General features: G+C 41.7%; 1 protein-coding gene and 1 long non-coding RNA gene across 6 annotated transcripts; one reads left to right on the top strand and one right to left on the bottom strand.

The window, feature by feature from the left end:
* Positions 1–3225: 3225 nt before the first annotated feature.
* On the top strand, positions 3226–26342 carry Serpinb9 (serpin family B member 9). 2 transcript variants are annotated; one of them, XM_006253872.4, is made up of 7 exons: positions 3226–3360; positions 16353–16530; positions 17622–17759; positions 19985–20102; positions 21062–21204; positions 23380–23535; positions 24944–26342. In XM_006253872.4, exons 1-7 carry the CDS (start codon positions 3305–3307, stop codon positions 25343–25345), a joined length of 1191 nt encoding a protein of 396 aa, XP_006253934.1. In that variant the 5' UTR covers positions 3226–3304; the 3' UTR covers positions 25346–26342. The 2 variants fall into 2 exon arrangements, with proteins under 2 accessions (XP_006253934.1, NP_001007733.1); NM_001007732.1 differs by lacking the exon at positions 3226–3360 and adding an exon at positions 14413–14573 and having other exon boundaries at positions 24944–25859.
* Positions 11019–15393, bottom strand: LOC108348552 (uncharacterized). 4 transcript variants are annotated; one of them, XR_005495364.2, is made up of 3 exons: positions 15105–15389; positions 11521–11687; positions 11019–11212 (listed from the first exon to the last, which is right to left on the bottom strand). It is a non-coding gene; the product is annotated as an uncharacterized LOC108348552 (long non-coding RNA). The 4 variants fall into 4 exon arrangements; XR_005495365.2 differs by lacking the exon at positions 15105–15389 and adding an exon at positions 14632–14810; XR_010059150.1 differs by lacking the exon at positions 15105–15389 and adding an exon at positions 14443–14577.
* Positions 26343–27632: the final 1290 nt, after the last annotated feature.

Below are 27632 nucleotides of genomic sequence, written 5' to 3'. Positions count from 1 at the left end.
TGCATTGGTCTTCGAAACAGATTTAAGTAGTTTTTAATATGTTAAACACGAGGTTGCCATGGTGACCAACAGTGCTGGCTAGCTTTACTTCAATAAGTCACAAGCTGGAGTTATCAGAAAGGAGAGAGCCACAATTGAGAAAAATCTTCTACAAGACCCACATGTAGGGCATTTTTAAAATTAGTGATTGATGGAGCAGGGCCCAGCCCATTGTGGGTGGTGCCACCACTTGGCTGCTGGTCCTGGGTTCTATAAGAATATAGGCTGAGCAAGCCATGGAGAGCAAGCCAAGAAGAAGCACCTTTCCATGATCTCTGCATCAGCTCCTGCCTCCAGGTTATTGATTATTCAAATTCCTGTCCAGACTTCCTTGGATGATGAACTGTGATATAGAAGCATAAACTGAATAAACTCTTTCCTTTCCATGTCACTTTGGTCATGGTGTTTCATCACAACATTAGAAACACTAACTTCGATATAACAGTTCCATTTTAAATATGTATTAAGTACACACACACACACATACACACACACATACTCATGACAAGAATGGAGCACAAAGTTCATGGCAGCATCATTTCTTAATAAGCAAAACAGAGAAACACTGTAAATACTGACAACCTAATGAAGCAATTAAAAATCTGTAGCTCTTAACAAAAAGATTAAGGAGGGAAGAAGAAAGGTGAATAAAGTGGAGAACAATTGTGCTTTTTCTGGGTATGGGAGAGCCCTTCCCAGAACCTTTCCTCAGTCCATTTATGGCCTGTCATTTCATCTCAGACAGCTGTTTGATATCATCATCCATAAGTGGGAGAGAGAGCTTAGGTAAGTCTAGATCTTTAACCTTTATTTATAGTTTTAGGGAAAACATTCCTAGGCAATCGATTATACATGTAGAGCTGAGCAGTGTCTCCAATCAACGGTTAAGGCAACAAAGGTTCCAGACACAATGTGAAGACCAAGCCTTTGCATCCCATTCCAGTCATCTATTCGATATCTTAATGGCCAAGGACAGGAGAACCTGTCCCTGAAACTCACATGGATGACATCTTCTCCACAGAAAAGTTATTGGGAGAGTTCTAAAGTTTTGTCCTGCTGTGTGATCTGCAACCTGAGTGAGTTTCAAGTCAGTGAGAATGTGTAAAGACACAAGTTATTGAAATCGAAAGCAGTCAGGGTTTCACATCATGTCTGTGAGTGTAAATTTTGAACCAAACCATGGGTTTGGCTTCACCTCCTGCCTCCAGCTTCCTACCTTGAGTTCCTACCTTGAGTTCTCTCGATGATAGAACATGACCTGAGAGTCATAAGCTGAAGTAAACCACTCTCTCCCACACATTTCTTTTAGTCATGGTGTTTTGCCACAGCCTTAAAAGCCCTACAGAGGCACTGTCCTTTAATGAAGGCAGAGAGGAATCCAGAAACCTAATGACAAAGTCACAGAGAAGACCGTGCTGAGAAGCTCTGCTTTCAGTGAACTAGGAGATTCACAGAAAGCATGGCTGGGTGGGGTCTGACCAGTTCTATCACTGTGACTGTTTTATGTGCTTTCCTGGCCCTGAGGGAAGACTCAGGACTCCCCTGTTCTGATCTTGAAGTTATGCTTGTTGGAAAGAAATCACTTTTAGTTACTGTCATGAGCTCAGATTCCTATTTCTCTGGACAATACTGGGAAATCTCAGAAAAAACATGCTTCCTCTTTGAACTCAGTTTGTCCACCATCTGAAAGATCTTTGAAAATCAGCCAATAAAGAAATATTACATAGGTGCTACGATATCCTAAGAATAATACCAAGTAAGGAAGGACCTTGAATGGAATGATAAATAACGTTGAGCATATTCTATTACTATTTCATTTTTGAATGTGCTTTGTGTCTTTTGTGAATCATTTTTTGTGGCAGTGTAGGAGACAAGATTATCTGATCTTCTTGTATTAATAATTTATTTGATTAGCATTTGGTCAGAGCTAGTTTCCATGATGAATCATAATATTTGTAGCCAAGGGGATTTCCACTAAGCTGTGTAGTGTAGAGATAGCTAACATATTTATAGTATTGTCTTTTTGTATTTGAGGGTGGTTTGGACCTCATGGGCTCCAGTAATCTTACTGCCTCCAAGCTCCCACGAGCTGGAACTATGGGCAATATCACCACAACTGGCTTTGCACCATAATACATTGATCAGCATGTCCAAAGATCCTTTTCCAGTGTCAGCAACAGCGTTAGCTTTTTGCTGCTTTAAAATCATCTTTATACAGTTCTGACCACAAAAATGTAGTGTTGGCTGTTAGAACAACAAAGGTCATAGTTTGGAGTGGTTTGCCATCAATTTATCAAGAGCACACATTTCAGATATGTTAGAATTCAGCACATAGTGGTCCTAGTGTTGTTCAACCACAGCACGGGTTATTTGAAAGCTTTGTTTTTTGAGGTGGGGCCTCTTTGTATTACTTCGGTTCCTAATCTTTGATCTTCTCATTTCAAGGGATGTTTTTCTGGGTCACTGTGACCGTTGCTGGCACTCCCAGCTTGAGGCGAAGGCTCCCTTAAGGCATAAAGCTTCATGAAGTGAGTTAGGTCAGTCTAAATAAGAAATAAAAAATAACGAAAAGCTTGGGTAGCTAGTTGAGGAGGTTAGAGTTTTTGTTGTATAAACAATAGCATCTGAGTTCAAACCCCAAGCTTCCACATACAAAGCCAAGGTGTGATCACGCACATACCCTTAAACCTTGTTCTGCTCGAGAGTGGAGAAAGGAGAATCATTGGGGCTTGCTGGCTGTCAGCCTCACTCCAGGTTCAGTGAGATAACCTGCCTCAAGAAAAGTAGATGGGGAGTGATAGGCCAGGCATGGATGTGTTTTTCTGGCTTCAGCACATGCCCTCCCTATCCCCTGCCCCACAAGCACATAACCCCTACACACTTAAAATAGATTAAATAATATTCCGTGCAAGTTTTTAAAACTGCCGAACTCGGTACACATTTAAGAGGGCATACGAATATTGATGTAATTAAGTGAATTGCTAAGGATTATTTACAGCTACTTTGGCCCATGGTGCCTTTTCTAATTGCAGCACTCAGCACAAAGGCACGAACTAATACTCCTTTTAAACTGGAGATGTAAATTGTAGTCACAAAGTCATTGAGAGTTTTTTTTTTTTTTTTTTTTTTTTTGTTCAATGATGCTGTTCAAAATGAGGGGGCGGGGGAAGTCCAGAACACACTCCTAAAACCAAAACTAAAACTCTAGCAAGACAAACTAACATGGATGTTTTTACCAGTCTTGTCTCTTTTCCAGTAATGTTTGATGTGCTGGGGAAAACAGACAGGTGCACACTCAGACGGCACAGCGGACCCATGCAGGTAAGGAGCTTAGTGTGATCATTCTTAATGCTGGACAGCCCTCATTTGTCTGTGATGGACAGACAGTGTGTGAGTTCCAGCTGAGGCCATTGAAAAGCATATTGAGAATTCCCATACTTAGGGTGGTTACCAGGACCGACAGGGGATTTCTTAGCTAAGGTTCTTGATTCAAGGGTTGTGGTTTATATATTTTTTTGAGGTATTGAAACATTTTTAGTATGGATCTTGGAGATATCTTGACCTCTAAATATGGAATTAATTTATGTTTCACATACATCCTATGCATATAGCTGATGGTAATAGTATATGGTGCTTTAAATAATTTTGTAAAACAAAAATGTTTGGAGTTGGACATTTTGTGTTTCCAAGGAGAAATGCCAGCCTTTGATGCTAGGGGAATGCTATCAAGTGTCTTTGGCGAGCTCAGGTATGCATGGCCATTGAGTACCCTAGTGTAGAACTGCTGGTGAGGACCAATGTTAATGCTTCCAAGAAAGAATGCCAAAAATTTACAAATATCATTCCACATTTTAAAGGGAGGGGTAGGCTGGGGTCCCCATAATTATGCAACATTAGCATGTATTTGAATCACTATCATCATGAGCTCAATTGTGTCCCTTGATATTCATATTTTGGAAGTCCAAATTCTTGGTACTTCAAGAAGGGATTTCACTTGAAGTTGGTCTTTGTGGAGATGATTAAGTCTTTTTTTTTTTTTTTTTTAAAAGAGGAGAGTGGTGTCTCATCCAGCACGCTTCGTGACTGCATAAGATCCTACAGTTCTCTAGAGTCAACCACGGTTGCTAATAGGACCTGTGGCCAGCACATCACAGCAGAGGTTCTGCTTTCTTTTATAAGTTAACAGGCTCTTACCATAAGCCAAGTTATGAGATTTGCCTTAGCTACTAAAAAAAATTTACAAAAGGCTAGTAGAGCTGATGTGCAGCTTGTGTGCTGGTGCGACAGACGTCAAGCAGACTATCATAGCAGGAAGCTAAAAAGCACAAAGGGATGGAATCAGCTGAAATACTACCTCAGGTTCCAACCTCAATGCTATTCCTTGTACCCAACTTCCCCATTCCATGGAGGATAGGAGTTATAGACCGTGTTTTCTAAGTGGCACTCCAGACTCTATCGTCCTACATAGCATAGGCCGGCTAGATTTTTGTCAACCTGACACAATGCTCCCAATTGTCTGTGGGCAAGTGTGTGGTACATTTTCTAAGTTAGTGATTGGTAAGGGAACATCCAGGCCATTTGCGGTTTGAAGAAAGACTTGCTCCTGTTTGTGCATGCGCTTCCTTCTGTGTGATCGTGGGACAGGATTTCAGAGAAAAGAGACCTCTGCAATACTGGTTCACAGCAGGAGAAGGGAGAGAGACAAACAGAAACCCCCTTCTGTCCATTCTTTCCTCTTTATGGGTAAATAGAGCGAGCGATTCGTCTCAGAGGACTGAAGCCGATTTTAGTTCAGGAGGACAGACAGGGATCCTAGATGTTGTCCCTGTTTTGAATCTCTCAATTGTGACCTTCCCTCCCTTCCTGATCAAAAGATTCCAGATATTTCTTTTTTTCTAGTTGTAGCAGGAATAAACTTGAACCATGACCTTTTTCTTTCCGTTCTCAAACTGTTTTTCTGACTTACAATGACAGGCAGTACACAAATATAATTTCGACAAGTCTGTCATACAAAAATTTAAAATTAGGTACTTGATTTAGAGGGCCAAGCCTTTGATCCTAGTTCTCAGAAGCCAGAAATAAGCATATCTCTGTGAGTTCAAAGACAGTCTGGTCTACAAAGTGAATTCTAGGCCGGCAGGGGCTACAGAGTCAAAAACTGTTTCAAAACAAACATTGTACACATGCATATATACATACATATGCATTTTTAAAAAATGGGGCTTGTAATACTTTTTAAGCAACTCTATATTTTCAACTGTTTCTACTCTGGTGCCAATAATACAGGAGAGAAAGTGAAGGTTTAGGTATATTTATAAGAAAACATCCACAGACTGCCTTGGATCAGAATTCACCATCTACTTGCATGGATCCCTGGTTTAGCAGTGGGGTAAGTGTTGTGGACACATGATGTCATTGAATTTTAAGACTTGACTTTGTTTTTCCCCTTAGAAATCCACTTACATATGAGAAATTCAGAATCTGGCAAATTTAGGAAATAATAATAATAATAATAATAACAATAATAATAATAACCACAATCACAACCACAACAACGACGACAATGACACTCCCTTTTCCTTTCTAAGCTAAAATTTGAGGAGATAATCAGATATGGATGATCTTAATGTTCTGTTCCTTCTGTATGTCCCTCCCAAGTCCTGGAATAGTAGGCCTGTATCACCATGTAGCATTAATATTTAATAATCCTGCCACAGGGTAGTTACCTACCTCAATGGTTTATATTCCAGAATGAAAGACACATTCATAGCCTTTATATTTAATATGCACTAAGCAGCACAATAGTTGGGTGACTGCCTAACCTCCATGCTGCCAGAATCTACCTCCTGCTAATAATTTTGAGTTAGTACTTATTAATTTCAATGTTCCCTCTTGCCACTCTGGAAATCCAGGGTGTGCTTTCTTGGTCCAGAGCCCAGGGCACTCTCCTTGCTTCTCTATCCCATGGAGGCCTCTGTACTTTTGCACATTCTCCTAAAACATGGATCTCTTACTCTCTCCTAATGGTCCCAAGCCTAGGAAACCTAAAACCCACCTCTCTCTCTCTCCTTCCCAGCTAAGGGCTGTGAGCTTTTATTTACCAATAAGAATTAACTGGGGACAGGTTCCCAGAAACTATGTGCTGATTCTCTTGTGAAAACTAATTTGGGGAACACAAAGTAGCATTCGAATACAAGCATCTACACGACCACACAGCTTAGAAAGTTCTGGAAATAATTGCACTTGCTAGGTTAGTGCTCTATCAACTCAACAGCATTCCCAGCCTGGGGATTTTTCATAGATGCTGAATGGCTGGTGCTTCTGAGGAAGCCAAAGCCATTTTTTCTGGAATGTATGTAGCCCGGGACCTAAGCTCATCCTTAAGATAATGCAGAGGTGCTTTCCAAAGGCTGTGATGAAGCCCTTGAACAGTTGAGCTAGGGAGGTGTGCAGAATGACCAGAGACAGGTGAACAGAATAGTATTTGGTGACATCACCTCTCCTCCACTTGAGAATTTGTAAGTGAACTATTCTTAATATAAATGTAGCAGTAAATTAATCCAGTAGCTGTATTTCTTCACCTTATGTTAATCTCCAATAACCACATGGAGAAAAATACTTATTTAAAATTACACCTCAATAGCTGAGCATTTAAATGGTCTAATAGCCTTCTATGCTAATTCAGCTACCTCCAAGCCCCATCCCACAATACTCACATTTTATTATTGATTGGGCGCTGAGCTTCAGGTGTGTTTCCATGATCTCTCTCTGAACCCCTTTCTCATGACTCCAAATCCTCCATCCTCCTTGATGATCTGAATCTCCCTCTTTCCCCTTTCTCCTTCCTCTGGTTGCTGAAAGTCCCACCATATTCTATGTTTTGCCTGGAATTGGGTGATTAGTGTTTATTGACAAGGCAGAGAATAAATGGTAAGAGTTGTTTACACAAACATGAGACAGGATATTCTTGGTATAAGCATTACAATGCCATGTCTGGATTGAAGCAAGATATGAGAGCAGAGAAATAAGCATTTGAATAACACAGGGTAAATTTTACAGTGTTCGAAAACATTTTGCCTATAGGAACTAACTTCTGAGCAAACCAGCGACATCTTGCATGGTGGTTGGTTCTCTTCTCCATCAAGCGATCTACAGATTCAATGCAATCCCCATCAACATTCCAACCCAATTCTTCATAGAGTTAGATAGAACAATTTGCAAATTCATCTGGAATAACAAAATCCCAGGATAGCTAAAAGTATTCTCAACAATAAAAGGACTTCCGGGGGAATCACTATCCCTGAACTCAAGGAGTATTACAGAGTAATAGTGATAAAACCTGTATGGTATTGGTATAGAGACAGACAGATAGACCAGTGGAATAGAATTGAAGACCCAGAAATGAACCCATACACTTATGGTCACTTGATTTTTGACAAAGAAGCCAAAACCATCCAATGGAAAAAGAAAGCATTTTCAGCAAATGGTGCTGGTTCAACTGCAGGTCAGCATGTAGAAGAATGCAGCTTGATCCATACTTATCGCCCTGTACAAAGCTTAAGTCCAAGTGGATCAAGGACCTCCACATCAAACCAGATACACTCAAACTAATAAAGTGGGGAAGCATCTCGAACACATGGGCACTGGAGAAAATTTCCTGAACAAAACACCAATGGCTTATGCTCTAAGATCAAGAATCAACAAATGGGACCTCATAAAACTGCAAAGCTTCTGCAAAGGACACTGTTGTTAGGACAAAACAGCAAACAACAGATTGGGAAAAGATCTTTACCAATTCTCCAACTGATAGAGGGCTTATATCCAAAATATACAAAGAACTCACGAAGTTAGACTGCAGGGAGACAAATAACCCTATTAAAAATGGGGTTCAGAGCTAAAGAAAGAATTCACAGCTGAGGAATGCCGAATGGCTGAGAAACACCTAAAGAAATGGTCAACATCTTTAGTCATAAGGGAAATGCAAATCAAAACAACCCTGAGATTTCACTTCACACCAGTGAGAATGGCTAAGTTCAAAATCTCAGGTGACAGCAGATGCTGGCAAGGATGTGGAAAAAGAAAAACACTTCTCCATTGTTGGTGGGATTGCAGACTGGTATAACCATTCTGGAAATCAGTCTGGAGGTTCCTCAGAAAATTGGACATTGAACTACCTGAGGACCCAGTTATACCTCTCTTGGGCATATACCCAAGAGATGCCCCAACATACAACAAAGACTCATGCTCCACTATGTTCATAGCAGCCTTATTTATAATAGCCAGAAGCTGGAAAGAACCCAGGTGCCCTTCAACAGAGGAATGGATACAGAAAATGTGGTACATCTACACAATGGAATATTACTCAGCTATCAAAAACAATGACTTCATGAAATTCATAGGCAAATGGATGGATCTGGAAAATATCATCCTGAGTGAGATAACCGAATCACAGAAAAACACACATGGTATGCACTCGTTGATCAGTGGATATTAGCCCAAATGCTTGAATTACCCTAGATGCATAGAACACATGAAACTCAAGACGGATGATCAAAATGCGAATGTGTCACTCCTTCTTTAAAATGAGAACAAGAATACCCTTGGCAGGAAATAAGGAGGCAAAGTTTAGAACAGAGGCTGAAGGAACGCCCATTCAGAGCCTGCCCCACATGTGGCCCATACATATACAGCCACCAAACTAGATAAGATGGATGAAGCAAAGAAGTGCAGGCCGACAGGAGCCGGATGTAGATCGCTCCAGAGAGACACAGCCAGAATACAGCAAATACAGAGGCGAATGCCAGCAGCAAACCACTGAACTGAGAATAGGATCCCCGTTGAAGGAATCAGAGAAAGAACTGGAAGAGCTTGAAGGGGCTCGAGACCCCATATGAACAACAATGCCAAGCAACCAGAGCTGTGTTGCTGGATTGTGTGATTTATATTCTCATCATCACAAATTTATGGTTTATCAGATTTTAGGAGCAGTTCTAATAACAACCAGTTTAACCAGTTTTAGCTTAAAAACTGAACGGGGTGTGGGGGGGGGGCAGTGAGATACCGCAGAACGTTTGATCTCTGACCATGACCATGGAAGAAGTTTAAGAAGCTGAAGTAGGTGCGTTATGCCTTTAAGGTCAACTTAGGCTTCAAGGTGACATCCTGTCTCAAACCAAGAAAGTGTCGCTCAGGAAAGTTCTTACCAGAGTGACCAAAGACAAGCAGTTATAAGCAAATGTCTCTAACACCTGGTTTCCTGACAGTAACTTGACGTGTTCTAATCTTGGGCTCCACTTGTATTCCTTTTATGGAATTTGTTCAGACAAAGGCCTATTACACCCTGAGGCTAGGGTGTTGGAACCAAGTGGAGAACGGTTTCCAGCCTGCCTGACAAAGAACAAGGATACTCTAAAGGGACTTTTGTTCTTCATTTGGCTAAAATCTACTTAAACAGCAGTTCTCAGAGAATTTTCATTTACCTAGGAGCACCATGCCGATGAATACAAACTCCCAGAGCCTTCCTGAGGAAAAGTGTCTTCCATAGAGCGATTTCTGATTTCTCTGACCACCTTGCAGGACAGAGTTGAGTCAGACAGCAATGGGACAATGATAGGCAGGACCACATCATGACTACTTAGTTTCATCAACTCAAGTCTTTTGCTTTCTGTAATCTCATGTCAGGAATCCCACTGATGCACTTGGAAAAACACTGAATAATTGGTACCTCTCCCCTATGTGGCTACATTGACTAAACCTCCTTTGTCATGTTTCACTATGAATTTGCCTCTTGAAATTTGCTTTTTTTTTTTTTTCCTCGGAGCTGGGGACTGAACCCAGGGCCTTGTGCTTGCTAGGCAAGCGCTCTACCACTGAGCTAAATTCCCAATCCCGAAATTTGCCTTTTTAAGAACAGGTGGCCAAGCCGGGCTTGTTAGGGCTGCCAGCACAAAGGTCCTGACCCTAACAGTTGGTTGATATAATTGTTGTTATTCCTTTGCATGTTTGTGATAGCGTCTCCCTTTGTAGTCCAGGCTGTCTGGTATTTGATATGTAGACTAGACTGGTTGGCTCTGTGTACAGGTCCTTATCCAAGGGGATCTGCTGGGCTCTGGCTCTGGTCAGAGGGGCCAAAAAATTGCAACTCTCCAGGAAGGAGGAGGAGCCATAGTAAGTCAGGTTGCCAGGCCTCTTCCAAGGCCACTGCAGTGGGCATCTAGGAACCAAGGTCAGGGACACGCAATGCAGGAAGTGAAAGCTTCAGGAGAAAATTCTCTATAAGACAGACAGTCTCAATCTTTGGTGAAATAACTCTTGCACTTTATTCGTTCTGGATAGGGAAACACACACACACACACACACACACAGAGATGCTTTTTATTGGCTTGCTCTGAAATGTTAGGGATGCCTCATCTGCATGAGAAGGGGATTCTGGTGGTGCTCCTACGTGACTAATTGGTACAGTCCTCTCTAAGGGGTGTCATGGTCATGGGTTCCATGGCAAGAGCATGGTCAGGAGTAGATTTAAATGCTTACCATTCTCAGTTATGAGAATTACCACAGTTTCTAAACCCAAAATATCTTACTAAGTTTTCTGTCTGGCGATATGGTTCACTACCCCACAATATGCTTGGCTTTTTCTCTTCATTCTAGCATTGCAAATGTGTATACCACCATATCCAGCTGTGAGTGATCTATTTGTTCACCATACTGAAAGTCTCTGATGATTACCCCTGTTGGGGATGCATGCTTCACAGACTGATGAACAAAGTCTTCATAGCTCATCCCTCACTTGAAGTTCATTAAACTCTCTTGTATTATTTCTCACATAACATTTTTTTTCAGGTACTTTCTCTCTAGCCACCAAAGTAGGAACACTTTCCAGCCTAGGCTACCTTCCTGCCACTGTGCAGTCAACATTCTGATTCCAGGACAGGAGGGGGTGAGAGGAGACTGGGGGTTGAAAAATGTAAGGAGCCATGGACAAATAAAACATATTTATTCAGTGTGGGTGAAGACTACCAGGCTGGCAGCCTACAGCAGGGACCCAGGCACATGATGATGCACACAGTCCACACACAGGAACACATGAGCCTAGAAACTCCAGTGTACAGTCACAGCAATGTACGGATAGAGACCTATAGGCAGGCTGGGGAAGGAAGACTCAGGCTCCCACCTAGAAGGAAAAAAGAAAAGTAGGTTAGGACATGCCATTTTCTGAACAGAATTCCAAAAATTAAAAAAAAAAAAAGAATTCCAAAAATTTCACCTCTAAGGTGAGAGCATCTTCAGTCCCTAAACCGAGTGAACTCCAAGACACAGTAAACCAATCAACTCTCGGATGATTTCATCTCATTAGAGGGGCTTAAATGTGAACTATGGAGGCATGAAAGGAAGTATTCTTAATGCAGGTTCTAGGAAGAGGCAGACCAGGGCTAGAAGGAACTTTCCATGAATCATGTCTCACAGAGATGACAGAATTACCTGACATGTCTTTGGAGGTCTTAGAATTTGCCATAGAGATGAAAAGGTAACCCGAGAGCACAGTTAAGAAATCTGTGTTATGCAATTCTTTGGCAAGATGATGATGATGATGATGATGATGATGATGATGATGATGACGACGACGACGACGACGACGATGATGATCCCTCAAATAAAAATAGGAAATAATTTGAGTAGGCACTCTTATAGAAAAATTTATAAAGGGCCAGTGAGCACATGATTGACATTATTACTCATCAGGAAAAACTCAAAATCATAATGAGTAACCACATCACACCCATTGGCTAAAATAAAAAAAGAAAAACCATGCCCAGGAAGAAACTGAAACTCATAACTTGCTGGCGAGAATATATAATTTTACAGAAGCCTTCAAACTCTCTAGGTATTTCTTCAAACTGTGAAGTGCAGAGCTGTCACATGACCCAGAAATTCCTCGGTCTGTACCTGGGTAACTCCAAGAAAGTACAATGTCTATACACAAATTTATACATACATGTTCATAGTGAAATTAATACTACATAAAAGATGGAAACAATCTAATGCTGACCAATTGAATAAAATCTTATTTTAGATAATATTATTATTCACATATTTAACCAGGCAAAGAAACAAATGTCTGACGAATATTGTCTTGAGAAAGCAAAGAAAGACCAAAATTGTTATGGAGATTCAGGAAAGGAATGAAGTCCTTCGCCCCTGGGTCTGATTGCCAGCCCAGTTAACAGTTTCTGTGAAGGTTGCTGACATGCACGCAATACTCATTCTCTGCTTGGGTATTTTAAAGAACTCTAAAGCTACAATCGTGCTTACAGCCCAAGGGGGCATGGTCATTCTCCTTTTCCAGATGGAAACATGCAGTTTCCTAACGAGAAACTATCTGTAGTCCAAGAAATGTCTTGGCAGCTTTCTAACCCATGCTTTATCATGCCTGATTATAATTCCTACGCAAGGTACACCTAAAGCCACATTTATTTAGGAAAAACAAGGAAGAGAGCTCGGCATAGGGAGCAGCACCTATAGCCCTCTGGGATAGAAGCCCCAAGTAGAAAAGACATAGAAAATGCTGACTCCAAAAAATTCTCCAGGTGTGAGAAGAATAAGAGCCCATGCCATCAAGTAGGAAGTACACCGAATATGAATGATCATAGCTTACTTAAGGGAGACAAAGTCCAAGGAGAAGAGAAATTGCTATGGGATCTGTGCTCTATAGAGTGAGTGCTATTTTAAAGGGCAAGCCCATGTTGTATCAGACTACATCCAGAAAACCAAACTGGGGGGTGGATGAGTAGAAAGAAGGCTGGAACATTCTGGCTAAGAAGAAAAAATAACTTGGTTTATTGTTAGAAGATGAAGAGGAAGGTGGCAGGGAAGACTCTGGATAGAGCAGGGGTGAAGAAGCAGAAGCAGAGCAGAAAGGAGAGACATTTTGTCAGAAGATATGAGGGCAAGGAGGAAGACATCAGTGGGCCAGCTGCTTCAGTGATGGGACTAAGTGGGGGAGTAGCCCCAAGAACAAAAGTTATGACAAGAGATGGTCAGACTGGCTGTTGGTCAAAGGAGAGGAAATGGTAGTAGCCTAAAGGGACAGGAGGCTGGAGAACCAAGGGTGACCGAGAAGGAAATGCTGCACATAAGGAAGCCATTCATTTCCTCAAGCAAGATGAGTAAGAAAGCCATGAGCTAAACATCCTTCAGCTGATGTCACTCCCTGCTGGGTTAGGGGTTAGAGGACAAGTGGTATAAGCAACCTTTTTTGGAAAGAAGGAGTTGAATAGAGAAGATGAGCAGTTTGGAGAAGCCAAAGTGCACCCCAGCAAGCTTCAGGGAGGAAGAGATTGGAGAAAGGCTGCTCATTCATAAGCCCCAAGGAGAGAGAGCACGTGGAGCAGAAAGCTTTCTAAACTGAGTACGCCACAGAGTTTGAAACTGAGTGAACTCTCAGGCTTAGCAAAATGAAACCTGAACATTGTCAAAGAGAATTAGATGTGTGATCCTGTAGACAGGATGAGCCTTTCCTGTGCCTGAGAAGTCTTGCTAATGTTCCTGTTTCCCACCAAGGCTTCCTTCCATGAGAAGTTCTGCTTATGTGTCTTGGCCTCATATAGTTTCATTCTTTGTAGTTTTAAAAGCTTGTCCTTAAGTAACTAGACAAACAAATACTGCATTTCTAGTAACTACAAAGGAGAATGAGGGTTTCTCAGCATCTTTGTAAGATCAGCATCTGAGAACCACTAAAGTCACACATGTAGCTACTGCTGAGACACTGAAGCCATGCTCTCTTCACAGCTCTGCATGCGTAGGTGTGTCTCATCTTCTGTTTCCCTACTTTCCTTCCTTGATGTATTACTGTCTTTAAGTATATTTGTGTTTGCTTCTTAATAAATCTAACTCCATTTCATACTGTCTCTTCCTGAAATTCCTTTCTGTGGCAAAGTCAAGATTGGTGGTTTCACTTGAGTTGAGATTTCTAAACATAATCCAACCCCTGCAGATGGCATTGTGTGGCAAGTCTGTTGCCTGTGCCTCAGTCATTGCCACCTTGAACACTTGAGGCTGAGCCTCAGAAACACTAGGTTAGTAAAAGACCACACACAGGACCGCGTACTCTGTTTAAAGGAAATGCTTATGACTGGTTAAAAGAGACAGAAAATGGATTAGTATTTGCCTGGGAAGGAGGCTAAATGTGTAGAAATGGATTTAGATACTGGGCACCCACCCCACCCACCACCCGCCATCCCACCGGCCCTGAGTGCTTTTAAAATTCCACATTCTCCCTTGGCACACAGCAAAAACTCCTGTTACTTTCACTTTCTCTAAGAGCCCAGTTTTTCCCCAGCCCCCACTCATCCTCTTACTGCAGTAGTGGCTAGAGCCGCAGGCAGCCCGTTTCCCCGCCCTTACCGAGGGTGCTAAACTAGAAGTCCCCGCCCTGTATTGTATGAATACAGGGCCAGCAAAGCCTCGCAGGCAACTCTGCTAGGCTACTGGGAGCATCAAGGCTGCAAATGCTGGATTGAGAAACCACAACTGTGGTAAGTGTAGGTACTTGGCTCGGGCTGGTGCTGTGGGACCCACAGAGGTCAGGTTTACCAGGCATAAGCTGAGTCCAGGAGGGAAAACAAAGACTGCAGAGTTAGGGAAAGAGACAGCTGGGAGGTGGTGTCTGATGAGCTTTTCAAATGGTGACTCTTCTAGGCATTCCAGCTGGCCAATAACAGCGAGGCTCGAGGCTCGTCCAAAGGCTGGTATTCTAAGCAGTGTTGGTTCCTCCTCAGCCAGGCCTAGGGACCACAGGCAGCCTCTCTACTGGCCTCTTATCACGTGTCCTCTCAGTCCCTACCACCTAGACAATTTGAAGGCCCCTGCCTTCTCCCTGTGGATCTTGCAAAGTAATCGTTCTCTTACTTCCGAGCCTTTTAAATATCTGGGGCTCTAGTCTAAATTTGAGAACTGCTTGCTCATTCCCATTTATAAAAACAATTCACCCCATGATGACAGTAAGCCTCCTTTATCTTATTATGCTTCTCGGGGCTTACTGTTAGGATGCCAGACATCTCCCTTACCTTCACAGAGCTCCAGAATTTGAAGGATGGTGGACAGCAATCAGTAAGAGAAAGATTCCATTTAGGAGTATAAGACGATCTGGGGTGGGACAGCTGCTCTAGGATAGGACAGCAGAGGCCCTGAGGCTGTTCTGTTCCAATGAAGGCAGGAATGGTGAGAAGTTTGAACTCAGTGACAGGGATGGGTTAGGTGAGTCTCTAGGTGGAATAAACAGTACTTCAAGGACTCAGAAGCAACTTTAAAGTGACATAAGAATGGGCAGGAATGCAGGGGGCGGGGCCAGCTGGGTCAGATGTGTCCCACCTTTCCTCCAGAGCCCAGAGAGACTTAAGGAGAGGAGCCAGAGGATCTAATTACATTCTCAGGATGCTTTCCCTCAGTCTGCAGAGTGGGTGGAAGCATGGGTTGGAGTGTGCAGAGGCCCTGAGGCTTTTAATTTGCATTTTAGCACAATAGGAAGCACTCTGGAGCATACTTCCTGGGTTCAAATGTCAAATGACGGTGAGAGCACATCTGTGGGATGCACAGTGGCTCAGAACTGGTTAAAGGTGTCAGGAGCCGTCACTTAGTATGGGTCAAGCTGCCCTTTCACCTGGAAGGTGAGGCATGCACAGGAGAAAAGCAGCCAGGGTGCCTGCGAGTATTGCAAGGTCCTCTGAGCCTTCACTGCCTGGGACTGATCCCGCTGTACAGTAGTGGTACAGTAATGCCAGCTTGTCTTTGGGTCTCATCCAGCACCTCAGTGTCTTTTCTGTAACACCTTGCAAATGGGGAGGGTACTGTCTAATTCCTCGTGGATAACACAGAAAGATTCTTTACAGGCAGAGTCCAGAATTCAGAGTTGCTGAGTCAGGCAAGAGGACCCAGATGGCTCCTGGGTGTTTCGCTCCTTGCTTCCTCTTCTTTCTCTTATCCTCAACTCTGCATTCTTCAGAAGAGAGGAGCTGGTCTGTATGGAAGGGGACTGGATACCACCTCTCTCTGCTGTGTTTTTTGTTTGTATTCCTGGTGATTTTTCTTCTACCTGTGCAGATGAGAAATAGGCTAGTTTGGTCTGCCGCCTTGACCACACATAGCTAATAGCCTTAAAATTGGAGGGGCTGTGATCTAGAATGCACTTTTTGAAATTTGATTTAAACTACCTATGACCTTTGAAATGACAACCAGAAATAAGAGTTCCAGATTTCCCTGCCTCAGAACAAGGACCTTCAGCTCTGTGTTGAGTTCCGTATCTCCCTTCCCTCCAGACTCTGCATCATGAATACTCTGTCTGAAGCAAATGGCACCTTTGCCATCCATCTTTTGAAGATGCTATGTCAAAGCAACCCTTCAGAAAATGTATGTTACTCTCCTGTGAGCATCTCCTCTGCTCTAGCTATGGTCCTCTTGGGGGCAAAGGGACAGACCCAAGTCCAGATATCTCAGGTAAGTTCTCTGTCATAAGCACAACCATGTCACATGCATAAGAACTGCTGAGGAGGGACAGTAGGAATATACACACACTGTTTCATAAACAGGGGTTAAAGAGAATGGAAGAGAGTCTACTCGTAAGACTTCTTTAAGGGCAACGAGAGTTCTGAGTAATACTTTGGGGGAAACTTTCAGTACTTTGCCTAGAATTCATTTATGTAATTTATGTAATTGCATGTTATACCTGGTAGCACAGGCCTTCAATTAAAGCTACTAAGAGACTGAAATAGGATAATTCCAAGTCCAAGACTGGCCTGGGCAAGTGAGTTTCAAACAAAGATTTAAAAAATAAAAGCTGGAGGGAGGGTCTTAGGGTTATAACTTAGGTACAGTCTCGAGTACTGCAATGGGAGAAAATAAAAAGTTGTTGAATTATTTGAAAGAGAGTTTGCTGGGATCTCTCTTATTTTTAGAGTAACAAGTTTTCTAACTATTTGCTGGCAAGGAAGACGGAAGGATGATTCCTTTTCTTAACTTTGTCCAATATACCTTGCTTCAGCTAAAATAATCGAAGGGGACAAATGCGTGGAGCTATTCCATGTCCTAATTGAACATTGGCAGTGGGAAGTCATCACTGTTGCTCTGTGGTTTGCCAGGACTTTCTTTCTCATGAAGGTCCTTTCAGGTGTAAGTGCTCATTCTCATCATTTCCAAACACAGTCCTTGAGGACATGAAGACAAATATAGAGAAGTGGCTTCCTCCTCGTTAGTCCTCATGGTCTTTTCTAGGTTTAGGTTCATTAATAAACACTTATACAGAGCTTATGTATATGTATAGCGTGTGTGTGTGTACATGCCCTTGGGTACCTCTTTTTTTGTGGGGGGTAGGAGTCAGTGCTGGGTGTCTTACTCTCATCTCTTCCTCCCAGTGCTGGGATGACCTCCATCCACCACTTCTATGGTGGGCCCATCTTCTATGTTTAGTGAGACTTCAATTCAGATCCTCATGTCCTTCACTTTTTGATTCATTTCTCGACTTTGAAAATCCCTTCTAAAGCAAAATGTTTCATCGCTGAACTCATAATGTTTCATCTTTTCCTTTCCAGGCACTTGGTTTGAACAAAGAGAAAGACCTCCATCAGGGCTTCCAGTTGCTTCTCAGTAACCTGAACAAGCCAGAGAGAAAATACTCCCTTAGAGTGGCCAACAGGCTCTTTGCAGACAAAACTTGTGAACTCCTCCCAGTAAGTTGTATCAGTAGAATAATAGCAATTGCATGCCAGGGAGTTGTTGCTGTGATCCTAAGGGAAGAACCCTAGAGAGTTAGGGAGCATTACAGATCAAGTTCTACTCAGTGTGAGGGTACAAATCTATACCTTAATTTAAATGGCCTAAACAGGAGGTTGACATGTTCTAGGCCAGCATATGCTACATAATGAGACTCACCAAAATAACCTCCCCAAAGTTCACAATTCAATAATGATACCTTAAAATACTTCAAAATTGACTACTTGTAATTTTTAGTTACTCATGTCTGGATATTCTCACTAGCAAAGTTCCAGTACTTAAAAATGTTGGTCATTTAAAGTGATATCTACACTCACTTTAGTTTATTTTTTTCAAATTTTATGTATTTACATTTCAAATGTTATCCCCTTTCCAAGTTTCCCCTCTGGAACTCCCATCTCCCCTCCCCTCCCCCTGCTTCTATGAGGGTACTTCCCCTCCCACTCACTCCCACCTCACTGCCTTGGCATTCCCCTCTACTGGGGAATTGAGCCTTCACAGGAACAAGGGCCTCTCCTATTGATACCAGACAATGTTATCCTCTGCTATATATGCAGCTGGAGTCATGGAGTCCCTCCATGTGTACTCTTTGGTTGGTGGAGCTCTGGGGGATCCGGTTGGTTAATGTCATTGTTTTTCCTATGGGGTTGCAAACCCCTTCAGCTCTTTCAGTCCCTTCTATAACTCCTCTATTAGGGTCTGAATAACCAAAAATTCAGGATAGCCAAAACTATTCTCAACAATAAAAGAACTTCTGGGGGAATCACCATCCCTAACCTCTAGTTGTATTACAGAGCAATCCCAATAAAAACTGTATGGTACTGGTACAGAGACAGGCAAGTAAATCAGTGGAATAGAACTGAAGACCCAGAAATGAACCCACACACCTATGGTCACTTGATCTTTAACAAAGGAGCTAAAACCATCCAGTGGAAAAAAAGACAGCATTTTCAACAAATGGTGCTGGTTCAACTGGAGGTCAGCATGTGGAAGAATGCAAATCGATCCATTCTTATCTCCTTGTACAAAGCTCAAGTCCAAGTGGATCAAGGACCTTCACATAAAAGTAGATACACTGAAACTGATAGAAGAGAAAGTGGGGAAGAGCCTTGAACACAAGGGAACAGGGGAAATTTTTTCTGAACAGAACACCAATGTCTCATGCTCTAAGATCAACAATTGGCAAATGGGACCTCATAAAATTGCCAAGCTTCTGTAAGGCAAAGGACACTATCAGTAGGACAAAATGGCAACTAACAGACTGGGAAAAGATCTTTACCAATCCTACATCTGATAGAGGGCTAATATCTTATATATGAGAAGAACTCAAAAAGTTAGACTTCAAAGAACCAAATAACCCTTTTAAAAATATTCTTCTATTGTTGGTGGGATTACAACCACTCTAGAAATGAGTCTGGAGGTTCCTCAGAAAATTGGACATAGTATTACCTGAGGATCCAGCTATCCCGCTCCTGGGCATATACTCAAAAGATGCTCCAACATATAACAAGGACACATGCTCTACTATATTCATAGCAGCCTTATTTATAATAGCCAGATGCCCCTCAACAGAAGAATGGATACAGAAAATGTAGTACATTTACACAATGGAGTACTACTCAGCTATTAAAAACAATGACTTTATGAAATTCACAGGCAAATGGATGGAACTAGAAAATATCATCGTGAGGGAGGTAACCCAGTAACAAAAACAACACATGGTATGCACTCACCGAGAAGCTTGGAATACCCAAGATTCAATTCACAGACCATAGGAACCTCAAGAAGAAGGAAGTCTAAAATGTGGATGCTTCAGTTCTTAGAAGGGGGAACAAAATACTTACAGCAGGTAGAGGGTGGGAGGGACTTGGGAGAAAGAAAGGAGGAGGAAGGGGGAAAAGGGGGCAGAATCATGTATGGGAGGAGACAGGGATACATACAGAGGGTCAGGAATTTGAACAGGTGTGTAGCAATGGGGATAGGGAACTGGGGTATCCATCAGCAAGTCCCAGATTCCAGGAAGTGTCCAAGAAAGGGAGGGAGAACCTGGTTTTTGCTTTTTGGGTTTTTTGTTTGTTTGTTTGTTTTGTTTTTTTTTTAATGCTGTAGTATTCAGTAGGTTGGAACCTTTGCTGAAATCTTATTTTGCAATATTATCTCCCTGAATATTTTCTCTCCACAGACCTATAAGGAGTCCTGTCTTCGATTCTATAATTCAGAGATGGAGCAGCTCTCCTTTGCCGAAGCTGCAGAGGAGTCAAGGAAACACATAAACACGTGGGTCTCCAAACAGACTGAAGGTCAGAATTTCAAGTTATTCCACACCCCATTGTTCTTGTCCTTCCCATCCACTCCTCTTTCTTCCTTCTCTACCCTTTCTCTTAATTCCGTCTCTCCCCACCACAGACAGATCTCACAGTTATTTCAGGGTCAAAGTCATTCAGACTATCTAGGCCATATGGCATAAAGTAGAGCTACATGGATTCATGGAGGTTCTACTCAGACACTTAGATTTGAAATACAGAGTTGTTGCTGTATTTCTCTAGAACAGGGGAGGGGCTGCTGTAAATGTGATGAGAATTCCTGAGCCTGGTTTCCAGTCTAACAGTTTATATTAGGAGACATGGGTGTTTTACAGTGATCACAGGTCACATGCCTTGAACAGTGCTGCTTCTGTCTCAGACCTTTATGTCTGGTAGCACACAATTGTGTTGACCACCCTAGAGAACTTCTGTTCATTACTTACTTTTTTCTGGGAAATGTCACAGAAAAGAGGCATGTCCTTTGTTTGGTTCCAGAACCAATTAAGATGGTAACCAACAGTAGGAGGGTAACCATGGTTCTCTCCTACCCCTCCCACATTCCCTGCCCATTTTGTTCTCCATCTGGAAATCTCTTTTTCTGATTTTCCTAAACCTGCTTTCCTCGAGGGACCTATAGATCTTTTACCATCCTCACCTTGATGATGTTCCTCCAGTGTGCAAAGCCTCAAGTCAAACATGGGCATTAGTGTTTTTTTTTTTTAATATGTTTATCGGGGTTGGGGATTTAGCTCAGTGGTAGAGCGCTTGCCTAGCGAGCGCAAGGCCCTGGGTTCGGTCCCCAGCTCCGGAAAAAAAAAAGAAAAGAAAAGAAATATGTTTATCCAAAGTCAGCAAATCTGAAAACATGATGCTTAGATCTGCCCAGATGTCTTACCAGTTTATGTCTCACAATACATACAAAGGTAACCTGAATGAAGTCTCTGCTTTCCCAATAGGCAAAATTCCTGAGCTGTTGTCAGGTGGTTCAGTTGATTCAGAGACCAGGCTGGTTCTCGTCAATGCCTTATATTTCAAAGGAAGGTGGCATCAACCATTTAACAAAGAATACACAGTGGATATGCCCTTTAAAATAAACAAGGTAAGAAAGAGCACCCAGAATTCAAAGGACAATTTCCTTATATTTCAAACAGTTTCACAAAGAATGCACAGTTGAAATATCTTTTAAAGTAGATAATGTAAGGAACAGCATCTACAAGTACATGCCAGTGAGATGAGGAAATTGCATGGAAAGCTTTAATCGTGAACGTGTAGCTCATGGCTTAGCAGTAGACTGCATATCCTGTGTGGGGTGCTGGCCTTGACCCTCAAACCAGTAAGAAAGAAAACAGGAAAACACAAAAGGCCTTTGAGATTTATGTTTCTGAATGAAAGGATAAACTCTACAGAAAAATGGTGGGAATAAGGAGTATTTGCTGCATGTGTGAGTTTGCATTGTGTTGGTGGCTCACATCGATTTTGATCATTTCTCATAAAACCTTTGTTTCTATCTCATTCTAGAAACTACATTTTCCTTTGAGTTCCAGGAATCAAAACCTTAGTTGCTAAGGTAGCATAAAACATAAATAGAGCATGAGTCAGAGTAGAAAGGAGTGTATAAACATTTACATAATAAATAATGATTTAATTAATGTAAGCATTTTAAATTACTGGTCAGTTTATCATTATTAAGTAGTAATTATAGCTTTCTAATATTGAAAAGAGTGCTTCAGATCTCAGTCCGAATTAGAATATAACTTGAATTAAAGTAGATATTAGAATAGTTTAATCAATACCTATAAAATACAATTTAATGCATTTAGGAGCACATGGATATTAGTTTCCATTCTCTTTTTATTTATAGTACTCTGAAAACTTTTGTAAATGAATGAGTTTTTAATTTTATTTGGGAATTTAATCTTGATTATGAATGGTCGGTAGCAAGGTTTTATGTTCATTATACCACTGTAATTAAAAATTTTCACACATGATTGAAAACTTTAAAAGTTTGCAAAATACTGATTGACAGGTAGAACTGAACCTGCTGGAATAAAGGACAAAAGGACACATGAGGTTTATCCATAACTTTTAATGGATTGACAATAATTTTCTGCCTTGTGATGGCTTATCAGACTGTTACTGCATCACATAGAAACATGTCCATGTGGTTCCCATCTTGGAGTAATTTAACTTAGGATTTCACTTCCCTTTGATGGGCTATCAGGATGTGGTTCTAGAGGTTTCATTTGCAGTCCACTGGTCCAGTCATTCCAGGTTGTGGTGGTACAGCATAGCATGGTAGAAATGCTTGGTGAAGCTTGTTCACCTCATGATACTCAGGAAGCAAAAGAAAGACCTAGAGTGCCTTTCAGGAGAACTCCCTTTCAAACATTTAACTTTCTTCCATTAATCACTATCTCCTAAAAGTTTGGCAAGCTCTTGCTAGTGGCAATCTGGGGACAAAGGCTTTGAAACACGAGCCTTTGTGGAATATTTAAACCCAACTCTAGGGTTTTAGAATATTAATATGTGAATGCTAGGTTTCTTTTTCTAGATGGCACAATTGACTTTCTGCAGTTAGCGCCTGTCCTGATTATTTTTGTTTTTTATTTTTCTTTTTTGTTATTGGTGGTGGTGGTGGTGGTAGTGGTGGTGGTGGTGGTGGTGGTGGTGGTGGTGTGTGTGTGTGTGTGTGTGTGTGTGTGTGTGTGTGTGTGTGTGTTTACTTGACATAAACTTAAAAAGGAACGACTCTAAATCAAGAAATTGACTCCATAAGATTCTTCTAGAGGCAAATCTGTTCTTAGTTAATGTTCTCAATTAATGGTTGCTGGAGGAGGGCCCAGCATGCTATGGGTGGTGCCAAACTTGGGCAGGTAGTCCTGAGTTATATAAGAAAGCATGCTGAGAAAACCATCCGGGAGATTCCAGTAACATTCCTTCACCTTCCTTGCTTTAGCCTAGCTTCACCTCTGAATTTAACCAGTGATGGATGTAGCCTGAGAGTTGTAATATGAAATAAATCCTTTATTCCCCAAGTTGCTTTTTAGCATGGTGATTTATCACATAGAATACAGTCGAACAGTCCCATATCTGCTGACATTCAGTATTTTTTAGTGAAATCAGAAAAAGGAGGGGTGACATTGTCTAAACAGGAATATTATTTACATTGCGAGTGCTGAAAATTTCATTGTAAGCCCTGAAATTAACTGCAGCTCATTTGGAAACTTTTACCACTCTCCATAATATGCTTTATGTTATGTATTTCTCTGTTCAGAATGAGAAACGACTAGTGCAGATGATGTGTTGTGAGGACACATATAACCTTGCCCATGTGAAGGAGGTGCAGGCGCAAGTGCTCATGATGCCATATGAAGGAATGGAGCTGAGCTTCGTGGTCCTGCTCCCAGATAATGACGGGGACCTCAGCAAGGTGAGCCAGAAGAGACTATAGCATTCATTACTCTAAATGTCTTTGAGAAGAACCCAGTGTCCCTGGTGTCCTTTGTCATTAGAACAGAACTAAATGTTCAAGGTAAAATGATTTTACCTTTGCTAATACCAGTTGTGTGTGATGGCACTGAACTTTGGACTCAGAGCTGTGTCCAAGACTCCCTTTGTAGGCTTGTGCCCTTACCAATGACAATTTCCTCACCAGAATGGGCACTGGGTACCTGATAGGATGATTCATATGGTATACTTAGCACCAGTGCTTGGAAAAAATCCTCCTCCTCCATAAGTAGAATCCACATCATGTTGTCTGTCAGCATTTTATTCATTATCTGAGAACATATGCAGAATTGTTGCACTTTGACCTAACTAAAAGGAAAAGGAGGGATGCAGCTGGGTAGAGCAGAGTCAGGCAGATCATTATAACAGTTCTTGGTCTTCCTTGCAGCAGGATTTCCCACAGTATGTGAGCCATCCACTGAATGGTGGGAAGTAGAGTATGCATGACCTAAGGGGTCTGTGTATGCAGACCAGCTCCACAGTTCTAAGCATCTAGCTCTCTAATTGTGGCATTGTTCTCTAGAGTATTACTAGATTTTCATCACTGACAGAATGTCTGACAGGAATAACCCAGGGCAGGAAGGATTTATATAGGCTCACAGTTTCAGAGCATTCATTTCAAGTTACCTGTTCCATCACTGGATGGTATGGTGGCAGCTGCATGTGGCAGGGAACACAGATCATTCAGTTAACAGGAAGCATAGAAAGGAGAAAGGACACATAGGATCAAAGAGGAGCTTCCAAGAAACACCTCCAGCAAATATGGCTGTCATCCATCTAGACCCTCCTCATGTCTAAAATTTTCACTGCCTCCCTAAATGTTGTCTCAAGCCTCAAAACAAGGGTCTGCTGTGAGCCTTTGGGTGAAATTTCACATTCAAGCCATAAGAGCTCACAAAACACAAGAATTCCACCCTGAATTGACTTCCCTTCTGGTGTAGCTCACAGGAGTTATTTCTTTCAGATCTTTTATTTTTATTTTAGTAGCTGTGATTCACTATCTTTGAAACAAAGTCTAGTTCAAGAAAACCAAAGCAAACACAACCTAAACCATTATCACTTGGACATGGACACCCGCCAGCATAAAAGATGTCTCCGAAGTGATTTCAGAGAGGACAGCCAGGTCTTTCTATCCCTGGGCTGATTGTTGGCTGTGACCATCAGGGAAGACACATACAAGTTAGCAGGACAGTGGGATGTCACACTGCCTGTTCATGGGAATAAACAGTGTGCCTTGAATAGTGTTAGAGGGTACTGTGAATAGGAGTGCTCTCGGGCTCCGAGGAAGACTTCAATGGTAAATCTGAAATTCTTGAATTCTTCTTTGTCAGGTGGAAAGCAATCTCACTTTTGAGAAGTTAACAGCCTGGACCAACCCAGACTTTATGAAGAACACTAATGTTGAGGTTTTCCTTCCAAAATTTAAACTGCAAGAGGATTATGACATGGAGTCTGTGTTTCAGCGCTTGGGAATAGTGGATGTCTTCCAAGAGGCCAAGGCTGACTTATCAGCAATGTCTCCAGAGAGAAACCTGTGTGTGTCCAAGATTGTTCACAAGAGCTTAGTGGAGGTCAATGAGGAAGGCACAGAGGCTGCAGCAGCCTCCGCTGTCATAGAATACTGCTGTGCTGCTTTTGTCCCAACATTCTGTGCTGACCACCCCTTCCTTTTCTTCATCAAGCACAACAAAACCAACAGCATTCTGTTCTGTGGCAGGTTCTCATCTCCATAAAGACACATTTACTACATGGGGAGAGTCCTCTCTTCAGTATCTCCACCACTCCAAAGCTCTGCCAGGATGGGCAAGTAGGGGGAAACCATGTTCCAAGATGAGGATACTTTCTTCCTGCCAGCCTGATCTTATGATGCCTGCATTCAGCTCTCCCTATCCTGAATGCATTTGTGCCCTTTTGCAGGTTATGTCTAATGATGCCATATAGCCTTTGCTATGCCGCTGATACTCATAACTTATAGCCAATAACTTACAGCCTGGTAGAACTGAATCAATGTGTAAGAATGCTGGAGAGAAGGACAGATACTAGGAAAAGTTGCTGATCTTGCAAAGGACACAGGGACATTTCCCACCACCCACATGGCTGCTTACAACCTCTGGAAATTCCAGTTTCCACCCATGTCTTGATGCCTTTATTTGGCTACTACTGGCCCCAGCATCCTGTATAAGCATGTAACATCACTCAAAGTTATGCAGAAACAAGTAAATTTTAAAAAAATAAATAAAAATTTAAGAAGTGGTCATAAGTTTCATTAATGGTTGGATAATATCTGCTATTGTGGCTCATTCCTCTAACCATTATTCTTGTGTAAAGAATCAACAATTTATGGGTAAAATCAGGCCACGATCTTATCTTTATCCCCTTTCAAACACACTGTAACCATTACTCAGTGACTCTCCATTCTTCCTCCCTCTGGTTGTCTAACCACCAATCTTCTCTTTATCTATGTAGATTTACCTATTAGGGACGTTTTATACACATTGCTTCTTTGCTTTCTTAATAATGTTCTTTGATGCACACAGATTGCTCTTTTCAGTGACGTTCTCCTTATTTAATACTGTTCTGATCATGTGTATCCATGCCACAGCTAAGAATCTCACCACTAAAATCAAGTACAGAAATAACTGCTCCTATGTTTTCCTCCAAGACTTTCATGGATTGTGGCTTATATATCTACGTCATTGTTCCAATTTGAATTAAATTACATATACAGTATGGTGTAGGAGCCTGATGTGATTCCTTTATTTATGAACATCCAGTTGTCCCAATACTTGTAATTGTTTTGAATCATGAAGTAATGACCAACGAATAGGGGAAGCAATGCTTCAACTAGTGGGGTAGGGCAGAAGTTACTCAATACGTATATTGAACACTGTTACAAGAGTGAAAGAAAAATATCAGGAATAAGCAGGAAATGAAGAAGGAGAGATTAAATTGTTCTGTAATCAGGGCCCTCAGAGAAGACTCAGTGGGCGAAGATGCTTGCTGCCATGCCTGACAACTTGAGTTCTATGTCTGGAACTCCCATGGTGAAAGAAGAAAACTGACTCTAGCAAGTTGTTCTCTGACCTCACCATGAACACCATACACAAATAAACAAGCATTCCTGTAAATCAGAAAATGATTATACAGTAAGTTAATAATCAGAAAAAATACACATAAAAAAACCAATTTCCTGTCTGGAAGTTAATCTTTCTAGGGAAAGCCAGGAAGTAGAGTAATAGAGGCCCGTGAGAGTGATAAAGTTAAGACAGGATGTACTCTCATACGTCAGTATGTATCCTGCATTCCAGAAAGTTCAATCCCAGTGATATCATCACTGAAGTCCACAATAGGGCAGTGACTTGAATAATCTTTGTAGCCATATTTGTAGCAGCAAATAATGGATCCAGGTATTCATCTCACACAGTAAATAAAGAAATCATGTTGTACACTGAATAATGAATGGGAGTAAGAGAGTTGTACTAGATAATTTTATATTAATTTGATACAAGGTAGAGTCACTGGATAGGAAGGAGCCTTACTTGAGAAATGCCTCCATAACCTCTAGGGCATTTTATTAGTCATTGATGTGAGAAGGCTAGGCCCATTGTGCATAAGACAACCCCTATGTAGGTGGTCCTCTGTTTATAAGGAAGCAGGCTGAACAAGTCAGGGGGAGCAAGCTAATAGTAAGCAGCACCCTTCTGTGGCCCCTGCATCAGCTCCTTCCTCCAGCTTCTTGACCTGTTTGAGTTCCTCTTCTGACTTCCTTCAATGATGAATAGTTAGGTAAATGTAAAAGTCAAATAAACATGATTTCCAACCTGCTTTGTTCATGGTGTTTTATCACAGCAACAGAAATTCTAACTAGGCAGACGTCAAATATAATGTACTTCTAGTCTGGTAGATGGGTGATGCCAAGTTTTCAAAGGAGACATAGTAAAGCATTGTTTCAGTTAGTCTGTTTTCTACTTCTTCAGTGAAATACTAAATTTTGGCAATGTCCTGCTTATTATGCAACCC

The sequence above is a fragment of the Rattus norvegicus genome, chromosome 17 (genome assembly GCF_036323735.1).
Source record: "Rattus norvegicus strain BN/NHsdMcwi chromosome 17, GRCr8, whole genome shotgun sequence".
Taxonomy (NCBI): Eukaryota; Metazoa; Chordata; class Mammalia; order Rodentia; family Muridae; genus Rattus; species Rattus norvegicus.
This window is presented reverse-complemented; position numbering and strand designations above follow the sequence as displayed.